At 40.1% G+C, this 26,556-nt stretch overlaps 1 protein-coding gene across 7 annotated transcripts in view; it reads right to left on the minus strand.

Annotated features, from left to right (window-relative positions):
- Positions 1-26,556, minus strand: part of pot1 (protection of telomeres 1 homolog) — a 132,653-nt gene that overhangs the window by 20,592 nt on the left and 85,505 nt on the right. For all 7 annotated transcript variants that reach the window (XR_007943623.1, XM_051951558.1, XM_051951559.1 and 4 more), the window contains exons 11-14: positions 10,613-10,797; positions 4,467-4,564; positions 1,148-1,174; positions 685-841 (exon numbers count right to left, since the gene is read on the minus strand). Coding sequence is in view for 6 of the 7 variants with exons in the window: in XM_051951558.1 (XP_051807518.1) it covers positions 685-841; positions 1,148-1,174; positions 4,467-4,564; positions 10,613-10,797 (467 nt within the window). In the remaining variant the exon portion in view is untranslated. The remainder of the gene's footprint in view (positions 1-684; positions 842-1,147; positions 1,175-4,466; positions 4,565-10,612; positions 10,798-26,556) is intronic.

Below are 26,556 nucleotides of genomic sequence, written 5' to 3' on the forward strand. Positions count from 1 at the left end.
GATAGTCAAGCTGAAAGCACTGTCACATGACCACTGGCCTGCTGTTGCTCCAGCGCTGTCATGTGACAATGTTGTGGTGCGCTCCTGACCGCCTGCCATCCGTGCGATTTTCAGATGCGGTTTATTGCCGTGCAGGAAAATCGCATCTAGTGGACACGCAGCTATAGTCCTCTTCGTCATTGTTCATTGTTTAGAAGAGTTATGTGAAACCTGTGGATTTGCGATAACCCCAAGACTTGCCTCTTTTCACACATAGGCCAATCACAACGGTCATTCACCCCCCCTTGCTCTCACACACATTGGCCCGCCTTCTTCTTTGGTGTTTGTCGCCTTTCTTCTTCTTTTGGAGTTAATGTCGGTTGGCTTTTGTGCATTACTGTCAACTACAGGGCTGAAGTAAAAGTTTGTCAGCAATAAAAAATATTCAGTAACAATTATAAAAAAAATCGGCAAATTTACTGGTCGCACATGCGCAAGTAGATGAAAAATTTACTCGCACTGTCTCAGATTTTAGTCACAAAATGCGACCATTTAGTCGCAGTCTGGAGCACTGCCTTCAGATATGTCAGGCTGATCCTAATGTGCTCTGTGTGTATCAACATCCACTGACAGCCTTTTGTCTTGTACTGATAAGTTCCCTAAATAAAGATCGATTGTTACCACCAGGTGTGAGTGTCTGCCTACATTGATGTGCACTTGCTGCAGTAGAGTTTCAGAGCCTGGTGGAGTCTGCGTGGTTCATACGACCTCAGCTGGGCTCTGACATAGTGAACTCCACCCAATTCACACTGCTTCAGCTCAGACAGTGTCTTTAGTGGCATGTCAGGAGTGCCGCCCCTCTCTGATCACAAAGAAGCACAAAAGAAAAAATGCTGATCTTGAAAAAAAATGGAAAAGCACTATTGAGCTTTGTAGTCAAACACTTTTTAGACTTCTGAAGAAAAATACATGAGAAATGAAACATTACAACATTTACAAGTTTGATTAACATTAAAACATAGTAATTAACACCTGTAAAGACCAGGCAATATGAGTAATTATCTGTACTTCAAAAGCTTCCAAGGGATGCTTTTGTTTCATTTTACACATATGGACTGTTAAACCTTCCACCACATCTATTGAGCTGCTGCACTGCTGTGTTTCATACCTGTGCTGGACTTTACTGCTTCACCATCTAAAATAAAAACAAAGAAACCATGAAGGACTGAAGCTGATGTTAGTGCAGGCAAATCAACAAGCAATAAGTAACACAGGCTTAAAATAAGCAACCTTGATCACGGTTATGTTTAAACTGAAGGAATTAGTGTATAAATGACAATTTGTTGGAGAAATTAAAGAAAGAAAAACAACATCCGTGCTTCTTGTGCAATAAAATTGCCATAAATATTTTGTTCAACAAGACATTTGTTACACAACAGAAATCAGGCCTGCGGATCTGCTCACAAAGATTTTGTAGAGGTCTTTTCAAGCAGTTTGTATGTCTGTGTGGAAATCTTCAGGCCACATTTAAAGTTTGGACTTGTACTGCATCCTCAGTGATGTGTGGGCTTTTGGAAGACCCAGCTAATGGAAGCAGCTCCCTTCAGCATCCATCCATCCATCCATCCATCCATCCATCCATCCATCCATCGCAAAATAAGTTTTTTGGATTTTATCACAGTATGGTCAATGGTCACAACTCATATCATTCTACCATTGTTGTTAGTTAACAAAATGAAAATACAAAATGTAAATTTCCTTGTTATTTAACAGACCCTGAGGTTTCTTGGAAAAAACACACAGCCTTCTGAGGCTGTACTTTGGCACAGTAAAGCTTGGGGCTAATTTCTAACATCAACATGCTAATATGCAGTTTACATAATAGTTTATCATGCTTACCATTTCAGCTCAGTGTGCTAGCCTGACAGCTTTGATAATGACAAAGTACAGCACAGGCTGATTGGAATATGGTAGTTGGTTTGTTGTGTAGGAATTTAGTTCAACCAGTTAAAATTGTTACTTTGTTGGTAACAATTTAAATAAAGAGTCAAACAAACATCCATCCATTCATTCTCTATACACCGCTTTATCCTCACTAGGGTCGCGGGGGGTGCTGGAGCTTATCCCAAATGACTCGGGCGAAGGCAGGGGACACCCTGGACAGGTCGCCAGTCTGTCACAGGGCTACATATACAAACAAACAATCATTCTCGCATTCACACCTACGGGCAATTTAGAGGAATCAATTAACCTCAGCATATTTTTGACTGTGGGAGGAAGCCAGAGTGCCCGGAGAAAACCCACGCATGCACAGGGAGAACATGCAAACTCCATGCAGCAAGATCCCGGGAAAGCCGAGACACGAACCAGGGATCTTCTTGCTGCAAGGCGAAAGTGCTAACCACTACGCCAAAGTGAAGCCCCTCAAGCAAACATATAAGTTACAATTCAAATGCCTAACAATTCAAATGCATAACCTATTTCCTTTTAGCCTGTGAATGCTGCAAACTGTCTAGACCAAAGCAGTGGAAAGAAAGAAAAATCTGTAGAGTCTGGCATGATTGAAAATCTCCACAAAAACTCATCAGAAGAAGTTTAAGTATCATATCCGAGCTGCAGCATTAGCAGCATATAGTGACCAAAGAGGAACTGCGGCTACCGACTGATCAGAGGCCTCATTTATAAAGCTTGCGTACGCAAAAAACAGGGCTACAAAGTGGCGTATGCCACTTTCTACGCAAAGGTTGTGATTTATAAAAACAAACTTGGCGTGAGAATATGCGCACCAGTTCGCCAACTTTGATGCTTGCTTACGCACATTTTGGAGACAGAGGGAACGGCAGTGCCGGAGGGTGAAGTGGTGAATTGAAACCAGATTGATCTCAAACCTTTATTGTCATCATATATTAGACTTGTAGAGCCGGATAATCATAAACCCTCATTGTTGTAGATGTTCCGATAATGTGCCATTTGGCCTACGACTGTATTTGCAGAACTATGTTCATATATCAAAGTTCCATCTTCAAATGATATAGAGCGGTGAGTGGCACTGATTGATTACTAATTTGGAAAAGGCATGTGACCATCAGTCCAATCGCTGATCAAGCGGACAAATAGCTGGTGACAGATGTGGCACAATGGATGCGCTGGCATTGCTGGAAGTCACATAAATGGTAGATAAGAATGGAGAGAGATTTCAGGGAACACTGAGATTTCCTGGCCCATGATGACTGGTTAATAGGCCGATTTAGATTCCTTAGAGCAGTGCTCTTGGATCTATGTGCTGAACTGGGCCCTGTCTTAGACCGACCCACCCGCCAAAACCAAGCCATCCCAGTACAGATACAGGTGCTGATGGCTCAGGGGTTTCTGGCGACCGGCTCCTTCTAAGCGGGAGTTGGCCGACAGGTATGTGTTTTATATGAAGAATACATGTGGTTACACTTGTTGTCTAAATCCCGTTTGGGTCTGATATACAGTTAAATGATGTCCTTTAAGTCTGGGATATCACAACCATCCCTCAGCGCAATAATGCCAGCTGTTTTGGATGACATTATAAACATGGTAAATGGTAAATGGACTTGCTCTTATATAGCGTTTTTCTACTCATCAGAGTACTCAAAGCGCTTTTACAACAATTGCTCCCATTCACGCAGACACAGACATTCACACACTAATGTGCAGGTTGCTAATCAACCTGCACCATCAGTCAGTATACATTCTGGAACAGTCACTGGTAGGCAATTCGGGGTTTAGAATCTTGCCCAAGGAAACTTCGGCATGCAGCACATGACTAGGTGAGAGCGGGAATCGAACCGCCGACCCCGCTCTACCACCTGAGCCACAGGTGTATCCTTACACCCACAGTGTAAGGATACATCAGGTATCCTTACACTGTGGGTCGGGAACAGCCCAACATTAAACGGCAATTTGCATCAATGTCCGGTTTCCCAAATGTAATCGGCGTAACTGACTGCACTCGTGTTGCTGTAAGGGCTCCGAGTGAAAATGAATTTGTGAACCGAAAAAATGTACATTCAATCAATGTACAAATTATTTGTACATTGGACATGATCATAACAAATTTAGTGGTACGGTGGCCTGGGTCAACACATGACTCATTCATCCTGACGCACAGCAGGGAAAAGACTGCAGGCCGGTGCTGCGTAAAATGCCGTGGATCAGCAGCTTATTTATATGCAAATACATTCCTGAGTGACTTCGCATTGACCATTCATGGTAAAATGTGGGTTTGTTGTGGGCGGGATGTGAGGTGGATCCACCTGCAATCTTCCAGCTGGTGTGTGATTTATAAAGGGGAAATTGCGTGCAACTGTGCGTACCCACAGTTTTATAAATCAGAATATTTGGCGTATGCCCATTTCAGATTTTCGACGTACGCAAACTTTTAGTATGGATCCTACGCAATGTTTTATAAATGAGGCCCCAGGACACTACAAAGCGTGTCTTGCAGATCTGTTTCATACCCAGCGACTCTGGTGGAGTGCTCCAGACCTCCAATAGCGCTGAGTCATTCAGGTCAAAGGGTTCATTCATGTCATCATGTGGGAAGGCCTCCAAGACTCTACACACAAACACACACACATAAAAAATGAGTTCTGATTATGAGAGGTACGATCAAAAACACACACAGAAACACTTTAAATCATCTTTTTAATTTTGTCTTCCCTTAAACCCTCCTCTCAATAAGCATCTCCTTAAAACTTGAACATTTAGTTCGGATTTAAATTCTGGCATAGAAAAGAATATAAAGTTTTTATCTCAGATAATTTTTTAAATACACACACTCGGGGAAACTGTTTTTGCTTTTTTGAAGGTGCTCGACCAAAAGAGAAAAAAAGTAACTGCTTGTTTTTTTAGTTTATTTTTGATTTTATTACTAACTCAAAAAGAGGAAATGAGAAAATGAGTCAAGGATGAGATTTAATTTAGATATTTTATCTGTCTGATTTGTTTACCATGAATTTACTAAGTTCTATGTGTATTTACGTGATTAACTAGCAGTGAGTAAATCAGGGTCAAGGAGTTAGATTGGGCTTTGTGAGTGGTTGGAGCCCTTGGCCAGCGAAGCTTAGCAGTAGGGCCTTTATTCCAATATAGACCTCCAGTGAAAACAACACGTTGTGTTCTGTACATGTAGATTGTTCAGAGAAACAACAGCTCTGCTCTGAGAAAGATATGTTGCAGGTGAATTTTCTTAAGGTAATTGTATAAAATGGCATTTATAATAATAATAATACAATACCCCAAAATACAGTTTCAAAACCAAACACACTGCGGCTTGTACAGCAAACCTTTGGCTCGGCAGGATACATTTTATGTTTGCCTTTTTTTAAAATTTACCTAATTGATTGGATACCTTCATTTTTACAGCACTTTTAAAAATAATTACATGTCATGAAGCAGCAAAACTGAAAACTCTCTGTAATAATGCACTTGATAGGCCAGAAAAACCTGTTGTGATTCTCCAATGGAAGTGCATTTGAAATGCTGGACAGGATCCATTGGAAATGGATTTATATTGAGTTCCACTGCTTTGTTCCCAATCATTACACTGTAAAAAATGTGAATCTGTACCACATTACAGATATTTGCTTTTAGAAAAACATTTTGTTGATTAAGGGAACATTAAACCACAATGACACCTCAGAAGATCTGAATAATTAATGAAGTTACTGCTGTTGTGTCACCAGCATAAATAGCACACAGCTTCTGGCTCTTGTTGCTATGAGATGCTACAGCTGTTTGCACTGTTTGTGCTGTACAGGGAGAGAAAAGAAGGCAACAGTCTACAATCAGCACAAGACTTTGACAGCAGATTTCTAGACTTGCATAATGCTGTAAAACTGAAGGAGAGACTGTATTTTGGGGTGTTGTATTGCTGTCCTTTGTATCAAGCCAGATAAATGCCATTTAAAAAAACTACCTTAGTTGGGATGACGGTCGTACTAGAGAATTTTCAGGGAAATTTTGAAACTTGCCAAAAATATATAGTGCTGTGAAAAAGTATTTGTCCATTTCTTAAATTCTTATCTTTTTGAAAATTTCTCCCAATCAAATGTTGAAGATCATCAATCAAAATTAAACTATTAGACAAAGATAACCAAAGTAAAAAAAAAAAAAATCCATCCATTCATCCATCCACCCACCCATCCATCCTTCCATTATCTATACACCGCTTAATCCTCATTAGGGTCGCGGGGAGGCTGGAGCCTATCCTTGCTGACTTGGGGCGAAGGCAGGGTACTCCCTGGACAGTTCACCAGTCTGTCGCAGAGCTACATATACAGACAAACATGGATCCATCCATCCTCTATACACCGCTTTATCCTCACTGGGATGGCGGGGGTTGCTGGAGCCTATCCAAGCTGACTCGGGCGAAGGCAGGGGTCACCCTGGACAGGTCGCCAGTCTGTCGCAGGGCTACATATATAGACAAACAATCACACTCACATTCTCACCTACGGGCAATTTAGAATAATCAATTAACCTCAGCATATTTTTGGACTGTGGGAGGAAGCCGGAGTACCCGGAGAAAACCCACGCATACACAGGGAGAACATGCAAACTCCATGCAGAAAGATCCCGGGACAGCCAGGATGCGAACCAGGGATCTTCTTGCTGCAAGGTGAAAATGCTAATCATCACACCACTTATCAGCCCGTAAACAAAAATGCAGTTTTTAAATGATGACTTAATGTTTTAAGGATAAAAATTTATCCAAATCTACCTGGTCCTATGTGAAAAAGTAATTGTCCCCCTTGTTAAATCGTGAATTAACTGTGGCTAATCACAGTTTTTTAGAAAGCAAGTTCAATTTCACTGACCACACCTAAGCTTGATTACCTCCAGACCAGTTCAATCAACAAATCACTTAAATAGAACCTGTCTGACAAAACGAAGTTGGCCAGAAAATCTCAAAAAGCTGCAACAAAATGTTGCGATCCAAACAAATTCAAGAACAGATGAGAAATAGAATAACTGACATATATCAGTCTGGAAAGGGTTACAAAGTCATTTGCAAAGCTTTAGGATTAAAGTGAACCATGGTGACAGCCATTATCTACAAATGGGGAAAACATGGAACAATAGTGAACTTTCCCAGGAATAGCTGGCTGTCCAAAATTACCCCAAGAGCACAGCGACGACTCATCCAGGAGGTCACAAAGGCTCCCCAGGACAGCATCTAAAGAACTGCAGGCCTCCGCAGACCAAAAAGAACATAAAGGCTCATCTTACTTTTGCAAACAAACATCTGAATGAGCCACAAGACTAATGAGAGAATATTTTAAGGACTGACGAGACAAAAGTTTAAATTTTTGGAAGGTGTGTATCTCATTACATCTCTACCAGAAAATCCTTAATGAGAATGTTCAGTCATCAGTTCTTGACTTCAACCTGGAGCTCACTTGGTGTATGCAACAGGACAAAGATCCAAAACTCCCCAGCAACCTGACTTCTGAATGGCTTAAAAAAAGCAAAAAGAAGGTTGTAAAGTGGCCTAGTATTCGAATCCGATTGATATGATGTGGCATGACCTTAAAAAGGCTGTTCATCCTTGACTGGGACAAAATATCTCCACAGGGATGGGAAAGACTCATTGTCAGTTATAGAAAATGCTTGGTTTCAGTTTTTGCTGCTGAGGGTGGCCCAACCAGTTATTAGATTTAAGGGGAAATTACTTTTTCACACAGGGTCAGGTCGTTTTGAGTAATTGTTTTCCATAAGAAATAAAATTGTCATTTAAAAATTGCATTTTGTGTTTACTTGAATTATCTTTGTCTGATATTTGCTTTGATTGATGATCTTTAACATTACAGTGGGGAAAATATACAAAAAATAAGAATTTGAGAAAAAAATCTTTTTTTACGGCACTGTACATGAGATAGTACAATATGTTGTAAGTATGACAAAACTCTTATAATCTCATAATCAGGATCATGAATGATGGTGTGCATCAGAATTTTGGAATTTTGAGATTCTGATACAAAAATGGAAACATATAGATTTCAAAAAAAGAACGCGTAAATAGTTCATTTAGGGAACTTAATTTTTCAAAATTCAAACTAATGCAAAACACAGCTCAGGTTGCAGCTGACAGTGTAACTCACTGTATCAATGGCAAAAGTATATTTCCAGTTTCTTCTTCTTTATATCACTTCTATTGATGACCAAAGTAATTCATTATAGTAAATCCAACCCCATACCCCAAATCCCATACGTTTTTAAGAAATATCTGATTTGAAGACACAAATTTGTCTGTCTTCGTCTTTGATGAACTGATCACCTCCACAAGAGTGTTATTGTTTTACTGTGTCTCTACATAAGGTGACTTTTAAAAATAGCATTTGTGCCAAAAAAGTGATTGAAATGTTGAACTGCAATTACTAATGAAATACTATGGCATCACAAGAGCGTGCATCCATCCTTCCATCCATTATCTATACACTGCTTAATCCTCATTAGGGTTGCGGTGGGCTGGAATCTATCCCAGCTGACTTAGGGTGAAGGCAGGGGACACCTTGGACAGGTCACCAATCTATCACAGGGATACACAGAGACAAACAATCACACTTGCATTCACACCTACTGACAATTTAGAATCACCAATTACCCTCAGCAAGTTTTTGGACTGTGGGAGGAAGAGCCTAGTGAAAACCCAGCAGGTACACACGTGGACAAAATTGTTGGTACCCCTCAGTTAAAGAAGGAAAAACCCACAATTCTCACTGAAATCACTTGAAACTCACAAAAGTAACAATAAATAAAAATTTATTGAAAATTAAATAATCAAAATCAGCCATCACTTTTGAATTGTTGATTAACATAATTATTTAAAAAAACAAACTAATGAAATAGGGCTGGACAAAAATGATGGTACCCATAACTTAATATTTTGTTGCACAACCTTTTGAGGCAATCACTGCAATTAAACGATTTCTGTATTTGTCAATGAGCGTTCTGCAGCTGTCAACAGGTATTTTGGCCCACTCCTCATGAGCAAACAGCTCCAGTTGTCTCAGGTTTGATGGGTGTCTTCTCCAAATGGCATGTTTCAGCTCCTTCCACATATGTTCAATGGGATTCAGATCTGGGCTCATAGAAGGCCACTTTAGAATAGTCCAACGCTTTTCTCTCAGCCATTCTTGGGTGTTTTTGGCTGTGTGTTTTGGATCGTTGTCCTGTTGGAAGACCCATGACCTGCGACTGAGACCAAGCTTTCTGACACTAGGCAGCACATTTCTCTCCAGAATGCCTTGATAGTCTTCAGATTTCATCGTACCTTGCACACTTTCAAGACACCCTGTGCCAGATGCAGCAAAGCAGCCCCAAAACATTACTGAGCCTCCTCCATGTTTCACCGTAGGGACAGTGTTCTTTTCTTCGTATGCTTGGTTTTTGAGTCTATGAACATAGAGTTGATGTGCCTTACCAAAAAGCTCCAGTTTGGTCTCATCTGTCCAAAGGACATTCTCCCAGAAGCTTTGTGGCTTGTCAACATGCATTTTTGCAAATTCCAGTCTCGCTTTTTTATGAGTTTTTTTCAGCAGTGGTGTCCTCCTTGGTCGTCTCCCATGAAGTCCACTTTGGCTCAAACAACGACGAATGGTGCGATCTGACACTGATGTACCTTGGCCTTGGAGTTCACCTTTAATTTCTTTGGAGGTTGCTCTGGGCTCTTTGGATACAATTCGAATGATCCGTCTCTTCAATTTGTCATCAATTTTCCTCTTGCGGCCACGTCCAGGGAGGTTGGCTACTGTCCCGTGGGTCTTGAACTTCTGAATAATATCAGCCACTGTTGTCACAGGAACTTCAAGCTGTTCAGAGATGGTCTTATAGCCTTTACCTTTAAGATGTTTGTCTATAATTTTTTTTCGGATGTCCTGGGACAATTCTCTCCTTCGCTTTCTGTTGTCCATGTTCAGTGTGGTACACACCTTTTCACCAAACAGCAGGGTGACTACTTGTCTCCCTTTAAATAGGCAGACTGACTGATTATGAGTTTGGAAACACCTGTGATGTCAATTAAATGACACACCTGAGTTAATCATGTCACTCTGGTCAAATAGTTTTCAATCTTTTATAGAGGTACCGTCATTTTTGTCCAGGCCTGTTTCATTAGTTTGTTTTTTTAAATAACTATGTTAATCAACAATTCAAAAGTAATGGCTGTTTTTGATTATTTAATTTTCAATAAATTTTTTATTTATTGTTACTTTTGTGAGTTTCAAGTAATTTCAGTGAGAATTGTGGGTTTTTCCTTCTTTAACTGAGGGGTACCAACAATTTTGTCCACGTGTGTATAAGAAGAACATGCAAAGTTCACACAGAAAGATCACAGGCTGAGATTCAAACCCAGGACCTTCTAGTTGTGCGGCGATTGTGCTACTGTCAATATTCTTCAATGGTCCATACTGGCCTGATCTGAATCAATAGCAGTCATTGTAGGAGTGTGGCTACACACATCTTGTCCACATCGACACTGTTTTGGTCTTTTCCTTGTTTTGTAATGCAGCACAACCAGGATCAGATCTTATTGAGCATCAGATCTTACAGTAATGAAAGTGTCCTTTTACTCTACAAGAGTATCCCTGTTCTCTATTCATACCTCTTTAGCTCTTGTACATCGAGACTGTCTTCTGGGAGAACCCGTATCCCTCTGCCATATGACGTTCCTCCGTGCAGGTGAAAAGCCAGATGATCCACCTCCACTGATTGGCTGCTAGTGAGGCCCGGGACAGTGCTGTGTCCTGGATTTGCTCGAAGGTTGTAGATCCTCAAGAAGGACCCAAGCTGATGGGACAAATGGGCCAATTAACACAGAAAAAAACCTTCATCAAAGATAAGAGATTATTCTAAAAATTATAACATATGTTGTCAGTAAACTGAAAAGAAGCAAGAGAGAAAAGCAACTTGTAGTGCGAATAAAGTTCACATTTAGTTTTAAAAAAAAATCCAAAAAATGCAGAGTCAAAGTTTCTTTAAGTGATATAGAAATTTTCAAGATGAGTAGGACAAAGTCTCTAATTCAACAAATGACACTGCTACCTAAAACAATTGAAGGTCCAGTGTACGCTCACTGACACTGGTGTGCAACACTGATCACATGTTTGAAATACTGGAGCGAGTGCCCTCCCTCCTGAGCATGCATTATCCCAGCAATGTGACAACAGATGCATTTAGCGTTCAGCCTTGGAAGTTTCCAATGAGGGAGCTGTTGCCAAAGTAACAGAAAAAATCTTTTCAGTGCGGTATTTTTACATTTCAACATACACCTTGTACATCCAGGAAAAAAAACTGTAGATACAAGCAGAAGACGGAAATTTAAGCAGCTGGTATTTCTGGAAAGGCCAAGTTTGATTTGGCACGCGCTACAACTCAACAGAGATATGCAGCAAAAAAAAAATAAAAAAAAATAAATAAAAAATTAGATCATGCATCAGCTTTTGGAAGTTGTAGCACTGCTTTTTTTTTTCTTGAGTTGTGGTCACACCAACTGACGGCTGATGTTTTCGACAAGAACTGAGATCTGAGATCAACCGGTTTCTCAGGTTGAAGTTTCGGAAACTACTTGTATGTTTACAGCTGCAGGGTCAAGGGAGCTGAGGTAACTGTATTCGATATCCCTACCACTCTCAGCTCATCGTTCTGCTTCTGTTATGCTTTTAATGGATGACAAGTAACTGCATCAATGGCATCTTCATTTGCAGAGCAGTTGTCCTCTAGTATCAAAGAAAATGCTGCCCTGCAATAAACGTGTAATCCAGGTGCTGTACCATTTTGCTACTCTGACAGAAACCTAATACAAGCAGGGTTGTTCACCATTGTGTCTGTAATTATTTGTAGTGAAAGTAAGCCATTTTTTACTGCAGGAACGCGTGGACCATTTAGGGTGGACCGAAACTTTGTGCATGCTCCAACAACAATAACCACGCTCCACAGAACCTCTTTCAGGGCTGTTTCTTTGAGGGGGGAAAAAGAACACACTCTGGGATCATTACTCTGAGCAGGTCTAAAAAAAAATTCTGTGCGGTGCTCAGTACTGATTGGTTAAAATTAGAGAAGACAACGAGCTCCACATTTTTTTGTCGCTCTCTTAATGTCGTGATCAAGTGGTAGTCTTATCTCTTTCAATTCCTATCATCATGGTAAAATTCACCACAGAGTTTACCATAACAAAACTTTATCATAAGGTCAAACTGAAAGAAAACAACTTTGTGTGTTTTCAATTGCATTAGTTGTCTGAGGAAAAATAAATAAACAAAAAACATTCTAACATACCTCAGATAGCAAAGTACCCTATGCCCTCTTTTGATAGAAACACGAAAAAACAATGCTTGGAGCATTTTTCACAATTTAACATCAGATAATTGTAAAGGATGAACAGTTTCTGAAACTCCAGAACAAATCAGACAGGGCTGGATCACCAACAATAATTGGTAAACCATGATTTAGTAATAAACTTCCTAAAGTTGTTGGAATGACAGATGCATTTAATTCCGAGATCAAAATCAATACAGCAGAGATCCAGACATCCTGAGTTTTAGTCCTCAATATGAGCCAAACTTTAAAAAGCTGGTTCAGAAATTTCCCACATTGCAACTGGATGGCAGTGTTCATTACAACCCGTCTATCAAACTCCAAAAACCTCAAACCTCCAGTTTGCAGTGCAGGTTTTCTTTTATTAATTTGCAGCTTCCAAGCCCATGATGGCATCACTCAAGTTCGTTTCTCCCTCAGAGTCATAGAAGACAGACAGTACAGGTAACTTTCTTTACAACTATGAGAAAAGAGATGAGATTAACTTTATTATCCCTGAGGGAAAATTAAGACGTTCCAGCAGCACAATGCAATAGTGTAAATAGCAATAAAGCAAATAAACATAAAAACCGAGCTAAAATCAACAAGGACACAAGAAACACAGCGGACATCACACTTCTGTGTGATGTACCAGGGCCAAAAACAAGGACAGCATTGCACTTCGGGAGAGAGTTCTTAAGAGTTGTACAGTTTTATGGCGGTGGGTAAAAAGGAAAGTCTGTAGCGCTCCGTTTTAATGTTCGGAAGGGTGAGCCTCTGACTGAAGGTGCTCACTCTATCCTGCAGGTCATCATAGAGTGGATGAGAGGGGTTGGCTAGAATATAGTCAATCTTGACCCTCATCCTCCTATTCACGACCAACTGCAGCTCTTCCATTTCTAAGCCCACCACCGAGCTGGCTTTATCGATGGTCTTATTGAGCCTGCAGTGCTCCCTGGCTTTAATGCCCCCACCCCAGCAAACCACTGCGTAGAACAGGATGCTGGCTACCACAGACTGATAAAACATCTGTAACAGCCTAGTGCAGACATTAAATGACCAAAGTCTCCACAGAAGGTACAGTCTACTTTGAGCCCGCTTATGGACTGCCGCCATGTTGTCTTTCAACTATTTTCACAAGTTGAAGAGAACTGATCAGGCATTCATGAACAACCACATCTTAACTCATTTACTAAACATCTCAAAGAATGGCTATTGGAAAATCAGATCTGTGATCAAAACGCCTTGAAAATTTGTTTGCCTGTTGATGGCGCTTGTTCTTGAGGACTGTAATTTGTTTTAAATGTGTAGGCGTATACTTCGTGCAATATAGTCCTGTATAATAGTGTTTAAAGATCATGAGTGAAAGTGATAATGGGATACGTGCAATAATGTTAGAAGGGATATGTATAGGATAATTTTATGTAATGTAGACAGGAATATGCATAAAAGTGATTAAGAGAAATGTGCAAAATTATCATGTGCAATAGTGGCAATGGGAAATGAGCAATACAATTATATGTAATAGTGTCAGAGGGATATATGTAGTTGAATCTTATGTTATAGTGACAGAGGGATAAGTGCAGTATAACAATGTGCAATACTGATAGAGGGATATGTGCAGTAACAACAAGGAGATATTGGCAACATAATCATGTGTAAATGTTAATCAATTACTGCTTGGTAGCTGCCTTGGTACCCCAGTTTTTGTCTGCTATGTGCACTATGTGTTATCGTTTGTTTGTTTTTCTTTTTTGCATGTCTTTGTTCAGTTATTGTTTTATTATGTTATTTGTAATTTCTTTATCTTTGACCTGCCAATTGGACTTGAGATGGAAATTAGCCGTATGGCTATAATCTCTCATATTTACGTGAAAATGTACATTAATACGAACTGTCCCTTTTTTTTTTTACAAACAAACAAACAAACAAACAAACAAACAAACAAACAAACAAACAAACAAACAGTGCTGGTAAAGAAACATTAATGCAACTGTTTCTGGTCACTGGGGGTAGCACAATGAGCTGTAAAACAATATATATGTGGAATATGAAGAATGTGTATCTCTGGTTTCGTTGTCACCGGCTCATCATAAAATACCTGCTAGATGGTACAGGGACACTATACCATGGCTGTCCCTGCGCTCTTACCCCTCAAATGGGGGGAGATGCGAAAACTGCAAATTTCCCCTTGCGGAACTCATAACACTGCCCAACAAATTTTAACTTTTTTTCTGCTGACTGAAAACTAACACCTGTTTTTACCTAATTTTGGGGACCTGATTTCAGAAATGACATCAGTTTTTACCTATCACGTCACGTTTTTTTTCTGTGGCATTTGGACTTGTAGTATCGGTGGCTGCCACACCCATCATGTTTAATTGGGAAAATGCCAACTTAAACCCGAATTAATTAAATTTCCTGTTGTGTTTCAGATTGAAAGTCAAGCATGGCTACTGCTCGTAGAAAGTGTGTGAATACTCCAGATGCATTTTGTTATATCTGTGGAAATTTTACTGTACCATCTCAAAGGGAGAATATTGGTGACTTTGTGAAGCGAGCCTACTTGGCTTACTTTAAGGTCAAACTTGGAGACCAGGACAAGTCTTGGGCACCACATAAAGTGTGCAAGCCTTGCATTGAAAATTTGAGACAATGGACCAAGGGAAAGAGGGAGAAACAAGCATTTGGCATTCCTATGGTGTGGCAAGAGCCGAAGAATCATATAGACGATTGCTACTTTTGCCTCATCAACACTTCTGGTTATAACAAGAAAAATAAGCATAAAATAAGCTACCCAAATCTGAATTCAGCAATTCGCCCTGTGCCCCATTCTGATGATGTACCTGTGCCACATTTTACAGAGTTTCCTTCACTTGATGAAGATCAAGATGTTATGTCGGCTGATAGTGAACATGGTAGTGATGTCGATTTTGAAGAATGCGGTCCAAGCACAAAAGAGCCAGAGTGTTTTAATCAGGCTGAGCTGAATGATTTAACACGAGATTTAGGTCTTTCAAAAGAAACATCAGAACTATTAGCTTCAAGATTGAATGAAAAGAATTTGCTCCAAGATGGTACCAAAGTAACATAATATCGCAGCAGGGAAAGAGATTTTGTGCAATATTTCAGAGCTGAGAGTGATTTTGTTTATTGTCATGATGTACCAGGATTGTTGCATGCACTGGGTGTGGAACATTATGACCAAGTGATCATATTTTAATACGTACTTGATAAATATGCAGTTATGCCATAGAGCAAAAACCTGACGTCCTAGGCAAAAACCATTGTGATTTTTGGATTCAGCACCTTCAAATCAGTCAGAAACAAGTCTCAGTTGTAAGTCAGCAAAAATGTTGTTGGCCAGTGTAAGCGATATTTAAAAAAAATAAACAACAACAACAAAACAAAGCTGGTCTAGTTTATCACCAGTTTGTCAAAGTGCATATAGCAAGTGTTATCACAAGTTATCACAGCTTTGACGCAGAAAACAGCTGGTAGTTGCTGCTGGAAACACTCAGTCTGAACTGAGCAATAAATGCAAGCAGACTCAAAACTGGATGATGCAAGAGACTAAAAAGTTCCACAGAGCTGCAAATTTCAAGAGAATTCTCTGTGGGTTCACAACTACAAGTGTGCTATGCAGCCATTTATTGACTTTTACAGTAAAAATACTGTTCAAAGCAGTTTCAATGAATATCTAATATTTTGCTCCAGCCTGTGTGCAAATGGTCTCACAGTTAAAATTAAACAATTCTTTTGAGTGAACTCCTCTCTGATGCAGGTTTTGATATTTTTCTATTCAGTGACTGTAAACCCCTACAGCTTTTATTAATCAGCAGATGGTGATGTTACACAAAACTTACAGTGTGGTGACAGTGATTTGGAAGCTGTTCAAAAGACTTGGATTGGAGAGTCTGTCAAAAAAACATTTTTGGTTTTTTTCCTCTTCAACTCTCTGTCACGACAAGCCCGCAGCCAACAGAAATCTGTCCTCAGTCTCATCATCAACAAATGCTTCAGTGATTAACTGTCAGAGGGATTCACTCTGCTTTCCCTGAATCCTTGGCACCGTTTCAAAATAACAGGGTTTATCATACATATATATAGTATATAACCTTTAATTGCATTATAGCTAAGAAGCAGAGGAATGACTCAGAGAAATGAATCCTCAATAAGCTGTGGCTTTTTTTTAAACCTATTTTCTCTGAGAAGTTTGAGCCAGTGTCAGGGTGGATTAGCCGCTGATCTCCTGAGGCCTCCTCTTCTCTACACACTCACAAGAGGAACTGAGAGACAAACTGGGAGGACTGGAGAGCTCAATTCAGTTTCCTTCATGAAAAGCGGCTTCTTGTGGTTGTGTAAATGACCTAGCTGTGATGCAAAGGAGAAGCTAGTGCCAGTTTGACACAGTGTCACAAAGCCTCTTTGGATGTGTGGAGACAAATTTGTATGAACAGGCTGCAGTCCATCTTCCTGGCCAGAGTGGAACACAGTACAAATATCATTTTACCTCTTCTTGCCTTCAGTTGTTTGTAACACATTTTTATGTGCTATAGATACTGCATAGTATTGGTGCATTTGAAAAATAAATAGAAGTTTAATTTTCTACCTCGGTCATCCTTATATGTCAATATATCATCACCTCAACTTAAAATTTTAAATTTTCAGAGTAAATAGATAAATCAACTGATTCACAGCAAATTAATGGTGCAGGAAATGCTGTAAAATAGCATATCTGTTCACTTTATATTGTGTAAAGGCAACAAAAAAACAGGTTATATGGCAACAGATTTTAGTGGTCAGAGTAAAACAGCATGCAATCTACACACCCACAAGTAAATTTATGAAGAATTTACACTTGTTTCTATGCTGCCTGACAACTCTTGTCTTGTAAATGTAGTCTTTTCTAAGTTTGTTAAAAGTAAATCAAGCGGCAACTGAACCACCATCGTCCTTTGGAGGTAAAAATTAAGTGTCTGTACAGAGAACGAACTGAGAGTTGCTGATTCTGAGGACCGGTAAATGAAAGCTACAGGTTGTACATCTATTAATTTTTGTTTTCTTAGTAATGCAGTCTTTTGATTGAACAAGTAGTGAGGCAGCATCCACACAAACTACATTTTTCCCAGCAGTTTGGAAGCCACAAGAACAGTGATGCTTTCAGTGTGTCTGCAGTAAAACTACAGATTAGTATGTGACACCAGTACTATACACACGTGGACAAAATTGTTGGTACCCCTCAGTTAAAGAAGGAAAAACCCACAATTCTCACTGAAATCACTTGAAACTCACAAAAGTAACAATAAATAAAAAATTATTGAAAATTAAATAATCAAAATCAGCCATCACTTTTGAATTGTTGATTAACATAATTATTTAAAAAAACAAACTAATGAAATAGGGCTGGACAAAAATGATGGTACCCATAACTTAATATTTTGTTGCACAACCTTTTGAGGCAATCACTGCAATTAAACGATTTCTGTATTTGTCAATGAGCGTTCTGCAGCTGTCAACAGGTATTTTGGCCCACTCCTCATGAGCAAACAGCTCCAGTTGTCTCAGGTTTGATGGGTGTCTTCTCCAAATGGCATGTTTCAGCTCCTTCCACATATGTTCAATGGGATTCAGATCTGGGCTCATAGAAGGCCACTTTAGAATAGTCCAACGCTTTTCTCTCAGCCATTCTTGGGTGTTTTTGGCTGTGTGTTTTGGATCGTTGTCCTGTTGGAAGACCCATGACCTGCGACTGAGACCAAGCTTTCTGACACTAGGCAGCACATTTCTCTCCAGAATGCCTTGATAGTCTTCAGATTTCATCGTACCTTGCACACTTTCAAGACACCCTGTGCCAGATGCAGCAAAGCAGCCCCAAAACATTACTGAGCCTCCTCCATGTTTCACCGTAGGGACAGTGTTCTTTTCTTCGTATGCTTGGTTTTTCAGTCTATGAACATAGAGTTGATGTGCCTTACCAAAAAGCTCCAGTTTGGTCTCATCTGTCCAAAGGACATTCTCCCAGAAGCTTTGTGGCTTGTCAACATGCATTTTTGCAAATTCCAGTCTCGCTTTTTTTATGAGTTTTTTTCAGCAGTGGTGTCCTCCTTGGTCGTCTCCCACGAAGTCCACTTTGGCTCAAACAACGACGAATGGTGCGATCTGACACTGATGTACCTTGGCCTTGGAGTTCACCTTTAATTTCTTTGGAGGTTGCTCTGGGCTCTTTGGATACAATTCCAACGATCCGTCTCTTCAATTTGTCATCAATTTTCCTCTTGCGGCCACGTCCAGGGAGGTTGGCTACTGTCCCGTGGGTCTTGAACTTCTGAATAATATCAGCCACTGTTGTCACAGGAACTTCAAGCTGTTTAGAGATGGTCTTATAGCCTTTACCTTTAAGATGTTTGTCTATAATTTTTTTTCGGATGTCCTGGGACAATTCTCTCCTTCGCTTTCTGTTGTCCATGTTCAGTGTGGTACACACCTTTTCACCAAACAGCAGGGTGACTACTTGTCTCCCTTTAAATAGGCAGACTGACTGATTATGAGTTTGGAAACACCTGTGATGTCAATTAAATGACACACCTGAGTTAATCATGTCACTCTGGTCAAATAGTTTTCAATCTTTTATAGAGGTACCATCGTTTTTGTCCAGGCCTGTTTCATTAGTTTGTTTTTTTAAATAATTATGTTAATCAACAATTCAAAAGTAATGGCTGTTTTTGATTATTTAATTTTCAATAAATTTTTATTTATTGTTACTTTTGTGAGTTTCAAGTGATTTCAGTGAGAATTGTGGGTTTTTCCTTCTTTAACTGAGGGGTACCAACAATTTTGTCCACGTGTGTACATGTACACTATCACTCAAAAGTTTGGGGTTCAAAAAAAAGTTCTTTATTGTCATTGCTATAAAAACAACGAAATAACTTAGAAAAAAACTTATTTTTTTTAAAGAAAAGACATTTTTTCAATGAAGATAACATTAATCAGAAATACAGTCTAGGCATTGTTAATGTGGTAAATGACTATTCGAGCTGGAAACGGCTGATTATAATGGAATATCTACACAGGGGTACAGAGGCCCATTTCCAGCAATTATCACTCCTGTGTTCTAATGTTGAGGGAGAGTTGAGGCAAGATGACTCTGAGTGGAGTCTTCTGCCTGACCCGGATCACTACCTCTGTCCATGATTTCTGACAGCTGGGTGTAGAGCAGGATGACGGCCATGGACAGGAGGGATCCCAGGGTGCCGTGTCCTGGAAGGCCGCAGAGAGGCAATCCGCAAGGACTGCTCGTGAGCCACCTCCATAGACCTGGCCAGCGGAGCGTCTTTCTCCCTCAGTTCATTGGAGAGACGGTGAATATCTTCCAGCAGGTCAGCTATCTTTTTATTAGCCTTCCTGAGTTGTGGGTCTTCTCCAGGGTACATGGAGGCAGCCATGTAGCACTGAGCTATGGCTCGTAGCACTGTTGCTACTTTACTTAAAGGTTCAGATCTGGATTTTCTAAAAAAAAAAAAAAAAAAAACGTGTGCTGAACACTCACCACAGGCAAATTGTTATTAAAGCAGAGGGCAAGGAGATTTTTTTGTTTTTTTGCACAAGATCACTTATCTTGTGATAGAAAGAAGAGTGCCGGCTGTCACTGACGCATTTCAGTGTTTCTGCTGATAAAGGTGGTGTAAGAGTGACAGGCTGAGAGTTAAATATTCTTTTGATTAAGGTTTCTCCTGTCATAAACAAGTATCATTCACATCCATGATTAATTGTATGTATGTGTGCGTGCGTGCGTGCGTGCGTGCGTGCGTGTTTGTTTTAAGGAATCAGTGGTGGAAGGTAGCACACACACACCAACTGCAGTATTCCTCCTCCTCCTCGCTTTTTTGTTCTCAGCTTCTCTTTTGTTTCTAATGGGCTCCTTTCTCTCCAAATGGCCTTCTTCTCAAAGAAACGCCTCAGTCGATTTCACACAATATCACCGATGATTCAACAGAGGAGCCTGGTAATTGGGGGAAATATTCCAGCTCAAACACTTCTTTTGCTGAAAGACGCTCAGCATGTCACACTGCATGAGTGAGAGGTTAATTGATTGATCAGTATGAAGAGACACTTGTCACAAAAATCCAATCAAGAGGACATTTTATCCCATTGTATCATTCTGAGCTTTACTGGCAGGCCTTTAGTATTTTAATGGATTCTTCTTCACCATTTAGAGTTCAGATTAGGATTTCTGTGACCATGTGGATCTTCTTGTCAGTCAAATCACATATCTCAGATCCCAGGGGACTGTAAGCACAATGATCAAAATTTAAACAAAGACTTTCTATAAACTATCATTCCAAAGTTTGGAGTCACTTAGAAATGTCCTTATATTTCAAAAGAATTTTTTTTTTCAAAGAAGATAACACTAACTGAATCAGAAATACAGTCTAGACACTGTTAATGTGTTAAATGATTTTTCTAGCTGGAAATTGCTGATTTGTAATGGAATATCTACATATGGATACAGAGGCCCATTTCCAGCAACCATCACTCCTGTATTCTACTGCTACATTGCATGAGCTAACTGTGTTGAAAGGCTAACTGATGATTTCCTGGAAAACGAAATTGTCTGAATGACCCCGAACTTTTGAACGGTAGTGTGCCAAGGAGGTCAGAGACAGAATTGTGGCAAGGCACCGATCTGGCCAAGGTTACAAAAGAATTTCTGCAGCACTCAAGGTTCCTAAGAGCACAGAGGCCATAATCCTCAAATGGAAGAAGTTTGGGACGACCACAAATCTTCCTAGACCTGGCCGTCCAGCCAAACTGAGAAATCGTGGGAGAAGAGCCTTGGTGAGAGAGATAAAGAAGAACCCAAAGATCACTGTGCCTGAGCTCCAGAGATGCAGTCGGGAGATAGGAGAAATTTCCACAAAGTCAACTATCACTGCAGCCCTCCACCAGTCGGGGCTTTATGGTAGAGTGGCCCGACGGAAGCCTCTCCTCAGTGCAAGACACATGAAAGCCCGCATAGAGTTTGCCAAAAAACACATGAAGGACTCCCAGACTATGAGAAGTAAGATTCTCTGGTCTGATGAGACCAAGATTGAACTTTTTGGTGTTAATTCTAAGCGGTATGGGTGGAGAAAACCAGGCACTCCTCATCACCTGCCCAATACAATCCCTACAGTGAAACATGGTGGTGGGAGCATCATGTTGTGGGGGTGTTTTTCAGCTGCAGGGACAGGATGACTGGTTGCAATTGAAGGAAGGATGAATGCGGCCAAGTACAGAGATATCCTGGAGGAAAACCTCTTCCAGAGTGCTCAGGACCTCAGACTGGGCCGAAGGTTCACCTTTCAACAGGACAATGACCCTAAGCACACAGCTAAAATAACAAAGGAGTGGCTTCAGAACAACTCTGTGACCGTTCTTGACAGGCCCAGCCAGAGCCCTGACCTAAACCCAATTGGGCATCTCTGGAGAGACCTCAAAATGGCTGTCCACCAATGTTCACCATCCAACCTGACAGAACTAAAGAGGATCTGCAAGGAAGAATGGCAGAGGATCCCCAAATCCAGGTGTGAAAAACTTGTTGCGTCATTCCCAAGAAGACTCATAGCTGAAAAGGGTGCTTCTTTTCAATACTGAGCACAGGGTCTGAATACTTATGACCATGAGATATTTCAGTTTTTCTTTTTTAATACATTTGCAAAAAAATCTACATTTCTGGCTTTTTTGTCAAGATGGGGTGCTGAGTGTACATTAATGAGAAATAAAATGAATTTTTTTGATTTTGGCAAATGGCTGCAATGACACAGAGTGAAAAATTTCAAGGGGTCTGAATACTTTCCGTACCCACTGTAAGTGAATTATCTCTGTGATTCAACCTGAGTTGTTCATGTTGGCTGAGAATGCTCCCGGGTATCCATGGTGCCTGACTGATGCTGGTCTTCTTTGTAATAAATTTAACTTTATGCAACCAAGTCAGTGTTAACGGACATTTTCTTCAACATCTTCACATCCTTGATGTCTGAGAAACTACAATGTAAATCCCAGTAACTGCTTAAAATGTTCTATTTTGGTTCTTCTTGTACAGTAATCAACAATTCATTTCCACTACCTTTAATCTAATTGTATATATTTTTTTTACAGGAAACCGCACACCTGGTTAAAAGATGTAATTGAGCAATTTCTGAAAGCAAATGACAATGACCATTTATTTGTTCATCGATTTACTTTTATTCATCAGCATTTGTTGTGACTATGAACTAGGGTGGTGCTGATGAATTGCCACTAATTCAAAAAACAACATGTAGACAGAAAAGGTGGAGAGATAATTCAAACTGATGCCGTTGCCTCATCACTCTTGTGTTTGTCCCATCTGTTACATCATAAACACAAATAAATTTAATCAAATGCTTTTTCTAACAGATCTTCTGTTACACCCTATTATGTCTTCACTTTGTAACCCAAAATAAATCAGTATAAAGTCTACATGGTTTCATTTGAACATTTTGCATTTAAATTCTGACTTGCCACACAGGTTAATTCATGTCTGGTCCTTAAATATACAGTCATGGAAAAAATTATTAGACAACCCTTGTTTTCTTCAATTTCTTGTTAATTTCAATGCCTGGTACCACTAAAGGTATATTACCTGACGAATACAATAAACACAACAAAAAATGCAGCTGATTACATAATTGTTTATGTCCAATTTGACATGATTAAAATTAATTGTATTCCCAGAGTAAATAAGAGGCCATTTCATGTCCTAAGCAACACTGCACATGCAAAGGCCGAGAGTGGTTTCCTGCTTACATTCAAGCTGTAGCACAACTCAGAAGTTGTCAGGTCTCACATAACGCCAAAAACAAAAGAATTATGTGAAGCCACAAAGGCAACCATATTGGTACTGCTGGAAATTGGCATGAGTGAGAAACAAGACTGTCTCCAAGACAGCCATTCATTACACCAAGAAAAAACAAGCCAAAATGGTACTACCAAATTGCTAGCTCTTTGCACGGTCTAAAATATGGTTTAAAAGGGTATCTAGTGCACGGTCATCTCTTTTACCCAAAGAGATGACCGTGCACTCATCTGTCCCTGTATGAGGAATTGTCGTCAGACCTTCAGGGACCTTAAAAATGAGTGTCTGTCGTCAAATGTGACGTGCAAGGACAGTTTGAAACTGACTTGTTGAAGCTGGTCTGAAGTCACACAGGGCACAGAATGGTAAATGGTCTGTATTTATAAAGCGTTTTACTATACCTGCAAGGTACCCAAAGCGCTTTATATTATACGTCACATTCACCCATTCACACACACATTCACACACTGATGGCGGAAGCTGCCATGCAAGGCGCTAACCACGACCCATCAGGAGCAATTAGTGGTTTGGTGTCTGGCTCAGGGACACCTCGGCATGATGGGCCGAGGATTGAACCGTCAACCCTTCGGTTGCAAGACGGCCACTCTACCCACTGAGCCATGCCACCCACAGAAGAAGCCCTTCATCACCGACAGGCAGAGGAAAGCCCAGTTTTCAGTTGATGCCCACTCCAGCCAACTTACTGGTTAGGAGGAAGCCTGGAGAAGCCTACAAATCTGACTGCCTTGCCCCTACAGTAAAACACAGGTTGTACACACGTGGACAAAATTGTTGGTACCCCTCAGTTAAAGAAGGAAAAACCCACAATTCTCACTGAAATCACTTGAAACTCACAAAAGTAACAATAAATAAAAATTTATTGAAAATTAAATAATCAAAATCAGCCATCACTTTTGAATTGTTGATTAACATAATTATTTAACAAAACAAACTAATGAAATAGGGCTGGACAAAAATGATGGTACCCATAACTTAATATTTTGTTGCACAACCTTTTGAGGCAATCACTGCAATTAAACGATTTCTGTATTTGTCAATGAGCGTTCTGCAGCTGTCAACAGGTATTTTGGCCCACTCCTCATGAGCAAACAGCTCCAGTTGTCTCAGGTTTGATGGGTGTCTTCTCCAAATGGCATGTTTCAGCTCCTTCCACATATGTTCAATGGGATTCAGATCTGGGCTCATAGAAGGCCACTTTAGAATAGTCCAACACTTTTCTCTCAGCCATTCTTGGGTGTTTTTGGCTGTGTGTTTTGGATCGTTGTCCTGTTGGAAGACCCATGACCTGCGACTGAGACCAAGCTTTCTGACACTAGGCAGCACATTTCTCTCCAGAAGGCCTTGATAGTCTTCAGATTTCATTGTACCTTGCACACTTTCAAGACACCCTGTGCCAGATGCAGCAAAGCAGCCCCAAAACATTACTGAGCCTCCTCCATGTTTCACCGTAGGGACAGTGTTCTTTTCTTCGTATGCTTGGTTTTTGAGTCTATGAACATAGAGTTGATGTGCCTTACCAAAAAGCTCCAGTTTGGTCCCATCTGTCCAAAGGACATTCTCCCAGAAGCTTTGTGGCTTGTCAACATGCATTTTTGCAAATTCCAGTCTCGCTTTTTTATGAGTTTTTTTCAGCAGTGGTGTCCTCCTTGGTCGTCTCCCATGAAGTCCACTTTGGCTCAAACAATGACGAATGGTGCGACCTGACACTGATGTACCTTGGCCTTGGAGTTCACCTTTAATTTCTTTGGAGGTTGCTCTGGGCTCTTTGGATACAATTCGAACGATCCGTCTCTTCAATTTGTCATCAATTTTCCTCTTGCGGCCACGTCCAGGGAGGTTGGCTACTGTCCCGTGGGTCTTGAACTTCTGAATAATATGAGCCACTGTTGTCACAGGAACTTCAAGCTGTTTAGAGATGGTCTTATAGCCTTTACCTTTAAGACGTTTGTCTATAATTTTTTTTCGGATGTCCTGGGACAATTCTCTCCTTCGCTTTCTGTTGTCCATGTTCAGTGTGGTACACACCTTTTCACCAAACAGCAGGGTGACTACTTGTCTCCCTTTAAATAGGCAGACTGACTGATTATGAGTTTGGAAACACCTGTGATGTCAATTAAATGACACACCTGAGTTAATCATGTCACTCTGGTCAAATAGTTTTCAATCTTTTATAGAGGTACCATCATTTTTGTCCAGGCCTGTTTCATTAGTTTGTTTTTTTAAATAATTATGTTAATCAACAATTCAAAAGTAATGGCTGTTTTTGATTATTTAATTTTCAATAAATTTTTATTTATTGTTACTTTTGTGAGTTTCAAGTGATTTCAGTGAGAATTGTGGGTTTTTCCTTCTTTAACTGAGGGGTACCAACAATTTTGTCCACGTGTGTATCAGTGACAATCTGGGGTTGCTTCAGTATGGATAGAAAAGGGCAAATGCAATTGTGTGAAGGGTGAATGAACCAGGTCATGTACAGGGCTACTCTTGAAAACAGTCTTAATCAATCAGCTGGAAAACTCTTTTCCTGCCTCGAATGACTGGATTTTCAAACAAGAAAATGCCCCTTGCCACACGCCAAGGTCAGGTAAAGCCTGGATGGAGAATCAGAACAGTTTAACCATGCCTTGGCCTGCTCAATCACCAGATGTAAATCCAATTGAAAACCTGTGGAAAATCCTCAAATGCAAAATGGAGAACCACAAGCCCAAAAACCAAGGAAATTTGTTTGAGAAGCTGGCGTAGAGCATGCCAAGACGCATGGCTACAGTCGTCAAAAACAATGGTTATGCAATCAAGTACTAACTCGTGTGTATATTATGTGACTAAACAGACAGAAAAGCAAACATGGAATGCCTAAAAGCACTGTGATTTTGGTTACTATCAAGAAAACCACAGAAAATAGCCAGATAGTAGCTCTTAAACTCTTTTCATCTATTTTTGTGGTTATCATTATATTTGTCCAAACAAATGTTACCTTTAGTTGTAACAGGTATTAAAATGAACAAGAAATTGAAGAATGCAAGGGGGTCGAATATTTTTTTCCATAACTGTATATTTGCTTCTTTTGCAATACTTCTTTAATCAGAATTTAAAACTTCACATTTCTTTAAAATTCTTAACATGATACATCACATCCTCCAACGCATGATTTTTAAATTTATGACCTCCACTGCTGTTTCAGTTTAAGTAATGTGTTAATGAAGTGTATGTACAACATTTACATGTGGATGTGTAATGAAGCAGCTCTGTGTGATGAAGAGCTCTTTAATGCCTCCAGGGTCAAGTGCAGCTGTGTGTCATGAGAACAGAGTAGAGAGTTGTTTGTACAGTAAAGCAACAGAATAGACCCAGTCAGGCACACATACATTTAACTG

The sequence above is a fragment of the Acanthochromis polyacanthus genome, chromosome 8 (assembly GCF_021347895.1).
Source record: "Acanthochromis polyacanthus isolate Apoly-LR-REF ecotype Palm Island chromosome 8, KAUST_Apoly_ChrSc, whole genome shotgun sequence".
NCBI lineage: Eukaryota > Metazoa > Chordata > Actinopteri > Pomacentridae > Acanthochromis > Acanthochromis polyacanthus.